Source organism: Camelus dromedarius, chromosome 14 (assembly GCF_036321535.1).
Source record: "Camelus dromedarius isolate mCamDro1 chromosome 14, mCamDro1.pat, whole genome shotgun sequence".
Lineage (NCBI taxonomy): Eukaryota > Metazoa > Chordata > Mammalia > Artiodactyla > Camelidae > Camelus > Camelus dromedarius.
The window spans coordinates 54,106,466-54,122,292 of record NC_087449.1 but is presented as its reverse complement, the minus strand read 5'-3'; the positions used below and the strand labels follow the sequence as shown (position 1 = coordinate 54,122,292).

At 42.2% G+C, this 15,827-nt stretch overlaps 1 protein-coding gene across 14 annotated transcripts in view; it reads left to right on the top strand.

Moving 5' to 3' along the window:
* The first annotated feature begins 12,959 nt into the window (after positions 1 to 12,959).
* The window catches only part of SRRM1 (serine and arginine repetitive matrix 1), a 29,286-nt gene continuing 26,418 nt past the window's right edge, over positions 12,960 to 15,827 (top strand). For 12 of the 14 annotated variants that reach the window (XM_031464382.2, XM_031464379.2, XM_031464381.2 and 9 more), the window contains exons 1-2: positions 12,961 to 13,115; positions 15,719 to 15,808. In XM_031464382.2, the coding sequence (XP_031320242.2) occupies positions 13,095 to 13,115; positions 15,719 to 15,808 (111 nt within the window). In that variant the 5' untranslated portion in view covers positions 12,961 to 13,094. Of the gene's footprint in view, positions 13,116 to 15,718; positions 15,809 to 15,827 lie in introns of all 14 variants that reach the window. The other 2 variants (XM_031464380.2, XM_031464383.2) reach the window with 2 other exon arrangements.

The window sequence follows — 15,827 nt, the reverse complement described above, 5'->3', positions numbered from 1 at the left end:
AGTAGAAAGAATATTGCTATGAATACTTTATCCATGTCTCTTGGTACATGCATGTATTTGTTTGGAGTGGAGAGGCTGGGTCATAAGGTTTGCATATCTTTAATTTTATTCAATAATGCCAGATTGTTGTCTGAAGTGTTTATGCGAATTTAGTCTTCCACCAGCAATATATGGGAATTCTGTTTAATCCACATCTTCAACAACACTTTATATTACCAGACTTCCTAATTTTGAATAGTCTAGTAGATGTAAATTGGTATCTTGTGATCTTAATTTGCATTTCCTAGATTCTTAGATTAAGCATCTTGTCGTACATTGATAAGTTCTTCTGTGAAATCTCCATTCAAGTCTTTGCCCATCTTTCCATTGGGTTGTGTGTCTTTTTTCTTATTTGTTTATTATAGTTTGTAATAGTATCTATTCGAGATATTAATCTTTTCCCAGTTACAATAATATTGTTGCAAGTATCTTTTCCCAGTTTACAACTTAGCTTTTTGACTCTCTTTTTGGTATCTTTCTTTTTTTTACTTTTTTCTCTTTATGGTATCTTTTGATGAACATTTTTTTATTTAATGTAATCAAAAATTTCCTTTTTTTTCTTTTATAGTTAGCACTTTTTTAATAGCTTGTTTAAGGAAATCTTTCCTATCCCTAGGCTTTAAAGATATTCGCTTGAAGCTTTATTTTTGGTTTTTCATATGAAACTCTTTAATCATTAGGAATTGACTTTTGTGTATAGTGTGAAGAATAGATTCAGTTTCATTTTTTTCTACACGCACAACCAGTTGTCTCAGTGCCACTCATCCTTTCCCAAGTATCTATTTTGTCTTACATCAAGTTTTCATATACACGTGGGGTTTTTTACTATGCTATTGTTTTTCTTTGGTGAATCTGTCAATCCCTGCATAGATATCGCACTTTCTTAATTAATACAGTAGATCAAGGTCTCGCACCTTAAATTTCTCTTCAGCGGTGGCTATTTTTGGATATTTGTCTTTATAAAAGTTATGGAATCAGCTTGTAAGTTCCTCAAAAATTCTGTTTGGATTTTTATTGGACAGTGAGTGATAAAAATAAATCAGTTTGGAGAAAATGGACATCTTTACAGTGGTGTGTTTCCACTTACACCCCTACTGTCCTTGTGCCATTGTTGGCACATATTTTACATCTACATATGTTAAAAAAAAATCCCAACTTACATTTTTATTAGTTTTGCTTTAAAGTCAATTGACATTTAATAAATTTAAGAACAAAAAGTTGTCTTTTTAAATATTCACCCACTTACTTCCATCCCCAATGTTTTTCCTTTCCATAGATCTAAATTTCCAACTGCTGTCAATTTCTTTCAGCCTATTTAATTTCCTTTAGAATTTCTTGTGGTGAGGGTCTGCTGGTGATAAATCATTCAGCTTTGATTTATCAGAAAAAAATCCTGATTTCACCTTCATTTTTGAAAGAAATTTTCACTGGATATAGAATTCTTGGCTGACTTTTAATTTTTTCCTTCATTTCTTAGAATATGTATTACCATCATCTGCTAGCCTCCAATCAGATAAGAAATCCATTGTCACTCTTATCATCGTTCCCCTGTTTGTAATGCATCTACTTTCTCTGGCTACTTTAAATATCTTTTTTTTTTTTTAATTGAAGTATAGTCAGTTACAGTGTGTTGATTTCTGGTCAGCCTAGGTATGGCTTTCTTTGTTTTATCCTCCGTAAGTTTGGTTGAGCTTCCTGGATCTTTGGGTGCTATTTTTTAAATCAAATTTTTGGCTAGTATTTCTTCAAAAACATTTCCCCCCTATTCTTTCTCTCTCTTTCTGAGATCCCAGTTCCTGAAATGTATCTGCCCTTACATGGGCAAAGTGACCTGCCAGTAATTTAATTGCCTGCTAGAATAAAACAACATTCTTCTGAGAAAGATAACAGGATCCAGTTTCTATGACCTATCATCCACAATATCCAGTATATAATAAAATTGTTAGACTTTCAACAAAACAGGAAGCTGATCTGTAATAAAGAGAAAAATGAGTCAATATAAAGACACCCACAAATGACCCACACTGGAATTAGCAGACAAAGAATATGAGATAACATTGATAAATTTGTTAAAAAGTCTATGGAAGAAGAGCTACATAGTGGGCAAAGAGAGACTGGAGGGAAGGGGGCAAGGGCAGAGCCATTCAAGGAATGACAACAATTTAACACCAAAATAGTGGAAGATTCAACTCCCAATTGGCCTTGAGGATTAAGCTGGCGGAGGTTTGAGTTTAGTAGACCTTGGGCTTCATTATATGCTCATTGTAACAGAATGATAAATAACATGCCTGCAGGCACCATGGCAGTCCCAAGGCCAACCACAAAAGGCCAAAGAATGGGCAGTGGCCCAATTCCTGGGAATCCCAGCCTCTTCCCCAGGGCAGCTGGAATGGTCCCACCTGTACACCTGTACGTGTGTGAAGCTACTAAGCCCATAAAAACTGGCAACACCATGCCTGGTGGCCCTTTTTCACTCCCTTCTTTTCAGAGACAGCCTGCACTCTGTCTATAGAGTGTGTACCTACTCTTAATTTAATCTGAGCACCCAACTCCCACACCTCTTTCCTTGCCTTTTCTTGCCTTACACTCTATGCAGTATGTATCTGTCTAAGTAAATCTACCTTTACTCAACGGTGGCTCGCACTTGAATTCTCTCCTGCGCAAAGCCAAGGACCCACACTTGGCAGGGCATGTCCCAGGGGCTCAACCGAGACATGGGACATGGCCCTTCTCACACTCCACATCCATTTTTCCTGCATCAATGGGAAATTTTAGGAGAGATTTGGAAACTCTCAAAGGAAAAACCAAATAAAAATCCCAAAACTGAAAATACAGTACCTACAATCGAAAGTGCTTTGGATATGATTAACACTAGGTTGGATACAACAACCAAGGAAATGATCAGTGAATTTAAAAACAGATCAATAGATAACATCTCAGCAGAGAGAATAAAAGACTGAAAATCAGAAGAAAAAAAAAGGGAGGGAAACCAATTAATGTCTGAAAGGCAATAAAAGGATCATCTCTGGGGTTATCTTCCCTATGGGTGAAATATTTTTATATTGATACTGGATAAAAATCATTTGCATTGCTCTCTGTTTTCTATTAGTTAATATCTAAACTTATAGAGTTTCAAAGTGTTTTAATAAACAGTACATGAAATAAAATACATCCGTCTAAAGAATTGGATAATCACTGATAGGGCCTGCCCCAAATTACTGAAGGGAAATGCAATAATTCCTTTTAGCTTATTTTCAAATTTTGAGTAATTTTGCTTAACAAGAGTTAACAAGAGTAAAGACTTAAAAAAGAGAGAAATGTGGATTCTAAGAACTTTCTCTTTTTTCCTTTCTCCTCTTTCTCTCTCAACATCTCCTCTCTCTCTGTCTCAAAGACTTCTATAGATTTGTATATACAAAGCACTATGCTAAATATTTTACAGTTAAAATGTATTTAATCCTGGTAAAAGGTAAATTGTCCTAAACTTGTTCTAGAGCAAAATGCTTTCGTGGGGTCTAATTCTCAGCTTCCCTCCAGGAAAAACAAAACCAGAAACAACTTGTCTGAGAAAATGCTTAGGCAATTTTCTGATGAATTTTAATGGGATTAGACCTATTCTGGAAACTAGCTACTCACCTACCCAACAGACTTTTATCTGAAGGTCTGAGAGTCTTCTATCAAAGGTCTAGAAATACTTTTTTCTTTCTTCATCTGATCTAACAATGATTATCTATCCATTTTTTTTCCATAGAAAAAAAATTTTATTTGGCTTACTGAAAGCCTTTTGGTTGTGGGACACACTGTGGCTGGTGTTGAGGGCAGTAAGAGAATTTGTCAAATGCAAAGGATGAGAATATAAAAGTTTATTAGGGTACGCTGCCATAGACACAGATGAGAGACGCCTGTGTGAGCACCGAGGGTTGATTGTTGGGGCCTTTTATAAGGTAGGGTCACAAGATTGGCTTGTGCACAAGTCTCTGATTGGTTGTGGGTGAGGTAAGAAGTTTAGGGTCCGTGAAGGGGCAGTGGGGTTTTTGACTCTGATAAGGTGGATTGAAATAAGCCAGCCTGAGCTATTGTGAGATTAGGCATTACCTAGGGCTATTAGTTTGTTAGGGCAAACATGCCCAGTAAAGAATGTACTTTTTTCCATTGAGGGATCGTAGGCAGACATCTGAGAGCCCAGGAATGGGGGTTGTTGGACTTTGAAGGATGTCAGCTGGCCCCACACTTTTCCCTTGCGGAAGATTATAATAAAGCTTTGGCATATGCTATTAACTAAATTATCTATAAAATCCAGTTTTCTTTAACAATCCTTATAACAACCCACAAGATCTAAATGATTCCACCCTCCTTTCACACTCAATTTTTCTGGATCAAAACTCTAAACACTTCTCTTTCCCATGAAGATGGTTTCACAGGTCAGAAGTTTATGGCAGACACGATACACATACTTGGATTCACAAGTGTCTGTCAAGGGAAAAAAAAGTGATCTGCCTTCAGTTCAGACCAGAGTGATCACAGAAGACCATCTACCCAGGTGTCAGTATATGCTTAGAGATTCAGATATACTGGAATCACGTTGATGTAAGAGGTATTTATAATCGAGGAGAAATCGCTTTGGACTTCAAGGCAGACTCAAATGCTTAACCTCCTCTCCACCACCAAAAAGGTACTTCTGTTGATGAAACCACTAAGGGCTGAGGCGTAAAGAGAGGCTGTCTTGGCTCTTTCCAGAAACAAGACTGTCAAACAGAGCTTGGACCTGAAATGCCAGGGCTTGGAGAGCTGGAACTGATGCTCAAACTTTTAGAACAGATTCTGATAAATGAGGTCCTGAAGAATGATCAGGTAATCCTCCTTATCTGGAAAACCCAGAGGCAGCTTGGGCTTGCGGTGGGGCAAATTGGGGACCACTTTATTCATTCTGTCCCTCATTTCTTGCATTTGCCATAGGTAGCAATGGTCCTTATTAGGGATCAACAGCAGATTTCCCAAAACTTTGAGGGGTTGTGGCTGTGCAAGCAGATAGGATGGGGGTCCCCGGAGAAAGAGAACCAGGCATGACTTTCTTGACATAAGAGAAGCCACTTATTGCCTAAGCCATTTTGTAATCTAAACAAGACCACAATCCTAGCCCTTGAACAGGTCTCAGTAATTAATAATCTTAAAGGAACAAAAGAATGCAGAAACATTTCCAATTATCAGGCAAGAGAAGAAACAATAGCAAAGGTAATATATCAGTTCTCTTTCGATGGTAAAAGTTAGCCTGAAGCCCTGAACGACCACATCAACTGGAATTTAAGAACTGTTGATATTGACCTTTTCTGATCCTCATGACTTCAGTCAACTGAAGCTTGGCTTCTGTGGGATTCTGTCTACACACAGCACAAGCCCCTTCATGAATATGCATATACCCTTACTTAAAACTTCCCCAGTTTCACTGTTCTGAGAGGCACTGCTTTGGGGAAGATCCCTGGTGGTCTCCTTACTCGCTGCAAGTAACAAATCCTTCCTTCTCCTGACCTTTGGCTTGGTTGTGTCTTTTGGCTCGACACCCACCAAGATGTGAACCCAGTTTTTGGCTACTAGCTGAAGAGGGGTCATTTAGAGGTAGTCTGTAACAGTTAGGGTCCCATTTTCTGGGGTCAGAGTTCCCCAGTTCTTCTCTGAGGTTTGAGAGAGGGGCCTTTGATGGCTCAGCTTGGCAGTCCCTCCAGAGCCACCCTGGAGAAATTGTGTTTACTCCACAAGAAGAGAAAGTTAGGGGTTGGACTATATGTAGAAGGAGCCTCTGGAGGACATAGTAAATATCGGCTTCCATTGTGGAGGTCTGCAGAGATTTACCAGGGGAAAGCTAGTTACGGGACATAAACTATCCTGAGAGTCTAAAGCAGAGGATTCTGGCTTTAGGAATCAGCTCTCAGGGTCTTCTTAGTAAAAAATCAAAAATGTTTCTCAAAGTGAGGTTCCTTATCAGAATTTCCTGGGGCTGTTTATTTAAAATACAGATTCCTGCCTTCCACACAGATCACAACTCTGGCAGTGAGATCCAAGAATCTACATTTTAAAAAATCACCAGCTTGAGGAGCTTGGGGTGATGCAAGAAAGACTATCCAGATGTGTCTCTTAAATGTTCAAGGCAAATGAAAATTCAGCCTCCAGGAAAGAACACCACCTTCTGGGTGTGAAAGCCATAGAGTGTCTAAGATGTGCGGTAAATTGTTTTGTATTCATTTAACTGGCTTTATATAAGAAATAGAAACAGACCAGAGGTAGCCTTTTAAAAATTTTGTATTTTTTATCGTAATTTTTCAATTTAAAATGTTTACTTATTCTAGATTAACATTTCTATTAATGCACATTACATTTACACATACTTCTTTGGAGTAGGGTTAAAAGCCACAGCATCTTACCCTCTGGATGGGTGCCTATGATAGCCCATGCAGGTAGGGAAACTCCTCACTCTTTTTCTAGGTGCTGCCTGGGCCCTAAAAGAATGGAGGGCTGATGACACTCCTACTGTGGAAGCAGGTGTCTAGATATAGATTAGGGCACATGCTGGCAGTACTACCCCCACATGTCTTGTAGGTTGACGTGTGAGTTAGACAACCCCAATTTGTTGATAAGACGTGGTGACCCTCCTTGGGATGTAAGCAATGGGTCAAGTCATAATTCACACACTCTATACCTGGCCTAAATGTCTTTATCCATTGCCAATGGGTCACTGGACCACAACCTTTCAGGAATTCGACAAGGTCCGAAGGGAAGTTGTGTCATCCAAATTCATATTTGCTCACTTGTATCCTTGTGTCTGGTCTCTAGCCAGCCTTATATGTATAAGACAATGTGATAAGGACCTGGTCCAGCTAGGGAATTTGGGTGTGGGAGACAAAGAGAAAAGAGAAAGACTGCTTAGAGTAACAGGAGTTGTTGCTGATTTTAAATGAAGTCAAGAATGATTTAAATCACAGACTGCTTATGGCCACCACTGTCAGAAAAGTCTGGAACTGAAGGTGAAGACAATTGACCCAGGCCTCTCTGGCTTTCCCTTCCTCTCATCTGGGTGACACTGACCAGATTAAGAAGGCTCGTTCCTTATTGACCAGTAGGATAAAGTCAGTCTACATTCCCTCCTCCAGCCATTTTGCATAACACCTACATGAATGTCAAGCCATTGTAATGTTGTGGTCTCAACCCTCAGCAGACAGACAAAATCCTAACTTGAGTTCTAACCCTAAACTTGGGTTCTGTTGTATGCTGGCCGTGTGATTTTAGGCAACTAACGTCTCCTTCCTGGATCTCATTTAACTCATCTCTAGAATGGGGATAATATCTATGTATTAGCTTGTGAGAGTTGCTCTAACAAAGTAACACAATCTGGGTGATTTATTTATTTATTTTGGTGGGTTAGGTTTATTTATTTTTAATGGAAGTACAGGGATTGAACCCAGGACCTCATGCATGCTAAGTATACACTCTACCGCTAAGATATACTCTACCCGCAACCTGGGTGATTTAAACAACAGAAATGTATTTTCTCGCAATTCTGGAGGCTAGAGGTCTGAGAACAAGGTGTTGGCAGGGTTGGGCTGGTTTCTTCTGAAACCTCTCTCCTTGGCTTGTAGATGGCTACCTTCTCCATCCATCTGCACCTGGTCTTCTGTCTGTATGCATGTTTGCGTCTTAATTTCCTCTTGTAAATACACCAAATCATATTGGATTAAGGCCCACCTAATGACTTAATTTTAACTTAATTACCTCTTTAAAGAGCCCTGATTCCAAACACAGTCACAAAGAGGTACCAGGGGTTAAGCCTTCAACATTGAATCTTGGGGGGGGGGTACACAATTCAGCCCATAGCAACCTACTACACATTATTGTGAGGACTGGATTATCTAAAGCTTTTAAAGCGTTAATGTGAAGTCTGACATAGTCTGCCTGCAAAATGGTCAATGCTACTGAGACAGGAGGGAAGAGGGCAGGGCACAGCCACTCAAGGAATGATAGCAGTTTAACACCAAAATGGTGGAAGATTCACCAAAATGGTGGAAGATTCAACTCCCAGTTGGCCTTAAGGATTAAGAGGTTTAACTTCTAGTAGACTTTGAGCTTCATTATATGCTCATTGTAACAGAGTGATAAATAACCTGCCCGCAGGCGCCATGACAGTCCCAGGGCTAACAGCAAAAGGCCAAAGAATGGGCGGTGGCCCAATTCCTGGGAATCTCAGCCCCTTCCCCAGGGCAGCTGGAATGGTCCCACCTGTACGTGTGTGAAGCTACAAAGCCCATAAAAACTGGCAAAACCACGCCTAGTGTCCTTTTTTCACTCTCTCCCCTTTGGAGACGGCCCGCACACTGTCTATGGAGTGTGTACCTACTCTTAATTTAACCTGAGCACCCGATTCCCATACCTCTTTCTTTGCCTTTTTCTTGCCTTACACTCTATGCAGTATGTATCTGTCTAAATAAATCTACCTTTACTCAATGGTGGCTCGCAATTGAATTCTTTCCTGAGCCAAGCCAAGGACCCACACTTGGCAGGGCACATCCCAGAGGCTCAACTGAGACCTGGGACACAGTCCTCCTCACGTCCCACATCCATAGTCCTGCATCACTATTACTAGAGGCCCTACATAAAAGAAAGATACTGTCATTTAAACAGAAGAGAACACAGATGGGAAAAGGGAATTCTCCCGACTGTGGCTCGTCATTCCCCATCGATGGACATTTCTGTTGTTCTTCAAGCCTTTTTATAAAAAAAAAATATGCTGACAGAATGCCTGAATACAACATCTGTGGGGGGCTTTCTATGGAACTGAAAGCAAAGCAGACAGTTACACTATTCCTTTATGCTTGTTGCTGTTACCTTTCTGGCTTTATTATAAGCTCGCTCAGGACTGTCTTAAACTTCCTTTGTACCTTTGACTACATCTAAGAACACCATGCTGAGCATACAGGAAAGGCTCAGTAAAAAGCAACCAATCAAACCACATGTCTTTGTGATAATTTATTTCTAGTAACAAGTCCTGGCCAATCAAGTAGGCATGCTATCCCAAGAGGGTAGAACGCCATCTAGTGCCTCATTATTAGACTAGGAAAGTGTTGCAGAAAATCCCAGACTGCTACTTCCATGTCCTATATATTGGATATTTATATATGCAAAAACAGCTAGAAATCTTTTTATAGTTTGACAGCCTGATCTATTAATGGTAAATTCAACTAAGCTTTTATTTCTCTTTATCTTTTGCCAAGAGATTTCTGACCTTCATCAATCTCAAACGAAACACTAGTTTCCAAACAAGCTAGAGACTAAAATAACCTCATCATTGAGATAAAAATGACTAATGGATAAAAGCAAATGCATTTTGCTCTGGAAAGCATCTTTGGGCACATCTGTGAATTATTTTTGGTAGGAGTCATTCTTAAGGATGGAGGCAATAGGTGAGATGCCTATAGCATCAACAGCAATCAACAAGCAATGAGGAAGAGTGGTTGATGAATTGGAGCCTGTGCCTAGAGAATCAGCACTGCAGTTGGATGCCTTTTAGCTTTTTGAGGTTCAGATTTTTATCTGGGGACTTTAAGACCTTGCCTAGCAAAGAGCCCCTGGGGATGGCTTCTTATGTTTAAGGCCCATTTTGATCTGCACTGCATCAGAGTTTACATGAGACAGTGTCCACAAATAACTTTGCTGCCAAGTGCTTCTCCACCGCACCTCTAGGGAGGAGACTCTCTGCCTCAGCAGATTTTCAATGTGGACTCTTCCTTATAGGATCAAGTTACCATTCCAAGACCAGACTCACTCATCGGTAGAAATGCCTTTGGTGACTGAGCCTTAGACTCTACTCATACGTTCCTTCAACAAAATTTGAGTTCCAAGTGTGCTAGATACTGTTCTAGACACTAAGGCTTTTTTGGTGAACAAGATGGGAGGATTCTTGCCCGTGTGGTGATTTTTTGTTTGTTTTAATGGGACAAAGACAGTAACTATGTAAACAAAATAGGTAACAATGTCAGGTACTAAGAAAAAAAATTAAGCAAAGTAGGACTTGGTTGGGTGAGGGTTCTGCTATTTTCAGAAGGCTGATTAGAGAAGGCTTGTCTCAGGAGGTGACATTTGAGTTTTGGCTTACCAACATACAGACAGAAAACTGACTTTCGAAACCTAACCTGTTCAGTGTCGGTAGTTCAGTGTGGCTGAGTTTAGAGGTGAGGGATGGGGAGTAGTTTAGCCCAGGAGATGAGTCTGGAGAAGGGAGCAGTAAACAAATCATAAAGGGCTTTGTAACTAGTTCGGGCTTTATCTGGAGGACAACGAGAAGCCACTGATGGGTTTTAAACCAGGGAGTGAAAAAGATCAAGACTATCATCTTAGAAAATCACTCTGGAAATGGGATAGAGACATTAACAATGAAGGCAGGGAAAATGGTTAACAGGTCAGTGCGATGATTCAGACAATAATCCAAATTGCCTGAATTAAAGAGGCAATGGGGCTGGAAGGAAATTGACCGAGGTGAAAAGGCAAGATTTGACTGCTGTAGAGTGTGAAGAGAGAAGAATGATAACAGGGAGAAAGGTGTGCTCATTCACTGAGAATGGGAAGACAGACGGTGAGACAAGTGGAGAACATGAATTCAGTTTGGGACATGTTGAGCTTGAGGTGCCTAAAGACATCCAAGGGAATGTCGCAGGAAGTTGAAAATATAGGTCTGGGGCAGACCTGTGCCAGAGATATTCAGGTTTGGAGACAAAAAGTTAACTGAAACCACGAGAGGACAGTTAGGTCATCTTTGCTAAGGGAAACAAGGAAAGAGTCAATGACAGAACCACAAGAAAAACCAGCATTTAAAGGATTGGCTGCAGAAGAGCAGAGACAGTGGAGGGAGGATCAAGCAGAATGACTGATCAGAATCAGACAATAGTAAGATGTGGGGCACTGTGATTTCATCATTCCATCTGGTTACCTGGCTTGTTCTGTGAAAGTCAGTCGCTTTCCCATCTTTGACCCTCTGATAAACCTTGTCTTCATTGAACAAATTTTATTGAGTCTAAAGTATGTGCCAGACACTGTTCTAGGTGCTAAGGCCACATCAATGAACAAAAAAGACAAATGCTCTGACTTCAAGGAGCTTATGTTCTAGTGTGGGGAATAGACAATAAACACACTGAAATATTAGGAGGTGATAAATGCTATGTGGAGCAACAGCGTAGATTAAGAGGCATCAGGGGTGTAGAGAGAGTATGTGAGTATTTCCAATGGGGCAGTCAGAGTAGTCTCACTGAGTAGGTGATACTTGAGTTAAACTTTGAAATTTGCAAGTAGATACCTGGGGGAAGAGCAGTCTAGGCAGAAGTTAACAACCAGTGCAAAGATCTTGACGTAGGAGCTAGCTTAAGAAGTTCAAGCCATGAGCAGTGTTAGGGTATAGGAGAGATCAAAGAAGATCATAGGTATGTATGAGATCAAAGAAGAAATAAGGGGGCATCAGGTCGGATTCCACTTTTATTCTGAGAAAAATGAGGGGCTATTGGAAGGTTTTGAGCTTAAGAGTGACATGCCTAAGGTTTTCTAATGGGATCACTCTGACTGTTGCGTTTAGATTAGATGCTGAGTGGCAAAGGTAAAAGCAGGGAGACCATTTGGGGGCCAGGACAGAAGTTCAAGCCAACGATGTTGGTGCTTTGAACCAGGATGATAGGAGAACGGTTTTCTTGATGGTTTGGAAGTGACATGTAAGAGGAAGAGTCGTCATGAACACCACCAAGCCCTGTGTCTTAAAGAAAAAAAAAGACATTGCCATCAACAAAGGCAGGAAGACTTTGGGAGGAGCAGGTGGGTTTGGGGCGGGGTGGAGGGTGTTAAGGAGAGAAGGGAGGGGACACCAAGAGCTCAGATCCCTTCATGTTAAGTGTGGGATGTCTACCCAAGTGGAAATGTTAATGTTGCCAAAACATGTTAGAATTTCGGGAGAGAAGTCTGAGCTGGAAATCTATGAAGTTGTTACCAGGGAGTTGATATTTAAAGCCACAAGAGTGAATACGTATTTTCAAGTGTGATAAGTGCAGTGAACAAAAAGCAGGAAAGGGAAATTAGTGTTTGTGTGCAGTGGGGGCGGGGGGGGGGTTCTTCACAAAAGATGGCCAGACAAGGGTCACATGCTTCCTCTCAGAAGAAGGAGCGATTAGTGGAAATCTTGCAGAAGGGATCCGATGCCGGAGGCCCTCGCAGAGCAGGCGCTGAGGAAGCAGAGCTGGGCCAGCGAGGCAGAGGCCTGGGGGCCGGCAGCTTCTCCATCATTCCCTGCCTGGGGGCCACGGCTGTCATCAGCTTCCTGCCGGTTAGCATGGGGACCCGGCAGCCAAAACCGAAACTCATCTAGTGGACGGTTCCACTTTCTCCCCAGAGCGAGGGAGTCGGGAGGACATAAGAGGGAAGCCGAGGAAGCGGGGCCAGAATGCAGATTTCATTCATACTACATAGCTTATATTTCAAACCCGATCTCAGTAACTGGTAAACTCGTAACACCAACACAATCACAACTTTTTTTTTTTAACGGCAGGGGAGGCCGCAGGCTTCTCCTTTTCGCACGGGCAGCATTAAGAGCGTCACTCTGAGGTAACAGCCTTTCTCTTCAATCGCTCCACGGAACCCCCCAGGGCGGGAGGCCTCCCCCCACTACAGGTTGAAGGATGGGTCAATTCACGGTGCGCGAATCACGCTGGTTCAGCGCCACAAAAGGATTCGCAGGGCGGGGTGACCCAACGATTCTCTGTCTCTCGCTACCATTGGCTGCGCTCGCGAGGCTCTCCTTCCGGGCTGGCTACTGGGGAGGCTCGGAGCACGGAAGCAGCCCGCCTTCCCCAATGCGCGTGCGCACTCGTGGTGCGCGCTAGCCACACCGCGCAGGCGCGGCCTCGGGTCGGCTGGAGGGGCGGGCTGAGTGGCGCGCGCTGCGTCCCGGCGCTCGGCTTTCCTTGTCGGTCCCGCCCACCGTCGCGGCGGCGCGGTGCACCTTGGGATAGGGAGCGATCTCCGAGCGAGGCAGCAAGATGGACGCGGGATTCTTCCGCGTAAGTAGAAGCGCGGGGATCTGGGGTGAGCCAAGGGTCTTATCGGTAAGGCCCGGCAGAAGGCCTATACTCGGGACGGGGTGGCTAGCGAGCGGAGTTTTCGAAGATCCTGGGGATACTTGGTGCTAGCGGGAGCTCCCCCCTGCCTTGCGGCGAAGACCGGTGCGCCCCTGCGCAGTCTCCTCCTCCAGGATCGTCCCCCTACGCGGCGGCGACGGTCGCCGGAAAATGGCGGCGGGAATGGGCCGGAGCGGTACCTCGCCGCCCGCCTACCTGGCGGGGCCTGCTGGCCGACTCGCGGGCCCCATCGGGGCCTGGGGCCTAGCGGACCCTCGAGGAGGAAGTCCCTAGGGGGAGGCCACAGGGAAACCTTGAGGTGACTGGCGGCGGGAGGGTCCCGGGGAGGACGGGTTTGGAGGTGCCGCCCCAGGAGAGCGTGTTACGGGAGGACCGGAAACAGCGTTGAGCGGATTCTCTTGAGAAAGCGAGCGCCGACACCCCCCCCCACTACCCCCTCCCCCCACCCGCTGGTTTAAGCCTTCGCGAAGGCTCCAGGTCAGAGTTCGCGGGAGCTCCCGCCCAATTTGATATCTCTTCAGGGAGGGGAACTTAGATAATTTGTAGTTGGAACGTTTGAGTCTGAGACTCAGGGCAGAGGGTGCAACAAAAAGTATGCGCGTGTATGGAAGTCGGGGCGTGGGGTGGATCATCTCTCCTTCCCGCTCACTGCTCCCGTACCCACCCCCATTTATTTTTACTCGTTTGAAAGTCCACCGGAGAAAGGGTGCCTCTTGTTTCTCCCATCACCCGCAGACGGGGACGTTACCTCGTCGTAGTTGGCCCTCAGGGGCCGTACTTTATCGGGCGCATGCTGGAGCCTGTTTGTCCCCTTTTTCACTCCTGCAGGAAATGAGCACCCAGTCGAGATCTAGAAGGGTGCGAAGTGACACTAATAGGACTAGAGTTTGAAAATCCTTTGAATGCAGAACGGACCGTATAGAGAGTAGTTGGTCTAAGTCAGAATCTGTATACTTATATGTAGGTTGGCTCTTTCCACTCCCTGGAGCATATAATATGCAGTTTGTATGTACGCTTTTAAAGGAAAAGTTAGAAGAGGGGAAGACCGAGACTTTAGTAAAGATACCTCTTGATACTCCAAAGCTAGCATTAAAATTCCTTTTCACTTAAATTTAAATTTGCCAACTAGTTTTTTATTAAAGGCCGAAGTTTTGTTCCAAGCATTTGACTTGACTCAGCCAATCATTTGTTCTTAGGTTATGCAAACAATACTATGATTATTTATGCAGTGACACTTTAAATTGAGAGTTAATTGAATTTTCACACTGAAATGAAGTCTCCATTTCATAATTTCCATCAAAGTATTTTGTAGTAAATACTCTATTTCCTGTAGTCTGAATGTAATACTTTGAAACAAAAACATATTCTTTTGATTTTTTTTGTTTGTTTTGGTTATTTTCTGTGGAAAGGAGTTCCAGTAGAAAAGGAGCAAGGTGGTTGATAAATTTAAAAACGAGATTTGCTTTTAGTGTTGGTGAAAATCTGGAAGGATGGAGTTGATTGGATTTACACTCTGAATTAAAGGATTTTAAGGCAGTTATTTTTTTAGTACACTACCAATCAGGTAATAAACTTAATTTTTCCGTTAAGGTAGAATTGATACCTTTCATTTGCTGAACTGCTGAATGCCAGTTGCTTTTCATATATCATTTCTAATATACACAACCCTGCAAGGTGGATTTTAGCAAATAAGGAAACAACCTCAGAGAGGTTAAGTAACTTGCTTTGAGGTCATATGGCTTACGTAGTGGCAGAGTTGGGATTCTAATCCAGATTCTTTACCGTCATGAAAGAATTTTCTTGATCACTTTCCAAGGGACAGTGGCCAACTCCAAACCAATCAGTAGATTTCATATCACACCCAGTTATTTCCTTATTTAATTGGGCCGGTAGGAATGAAACACAGACTAGTGATTACTTGATGGTCTAATGTAGTGTTTATAAGCTCTCATTTTTCCAACTTCTTTACAACAATTGAGTTTATTAAGGTAAACCTATATTTTTCATGCATTCCAAGTTCTTGAAATTGTGAAAATACAACATAGTCCCAGGGTCTTTTTTTCCTTTTTCCCGTTTACATCTATTTTCACAGTAATTTTACAAGTGTATTACTGGCTTTCAGAAGAGGATAAAACTTAATGGTCTTGTTTCAGAGTATATATTATAGTAAATATTTTAATGTGTTCTTATTTAAAAAACAAAAAACTCTAACTGTCTGTTATAGAAAGAAGTATAAAAAGATACACATCAAACTTAGTTGTGGGAGAGGTGTTAGATTTATGCTGTGTTCTGCTATATTGTGTAACGTTACAATGAGCATGTATTTTGTAATTTTTAAATACAGTTTTCAAAATGTTAGCTACGTTGGGAAGAGTATGCACTCTGCAGCTATGAGTATAAGTTATGGTGGTTCTGTTTACTTGATTATCCTATTTCGACTGTAAAGGTCATGGCCATCATTAGCTGATAAAAAAGCAGGAATTTAACTTTGAGCTCTTAATTGAAATATGTTTCTCTTCCTGCAGGGAACAAGTGCAGAACAGGATAATCGGTTCAGCAACAAACAGAAGAAGCTCCTGAAGCAGCTGAAATTCGCAGAATGCCTAGAAAAAAAGGTATACTTTTGGATAAACT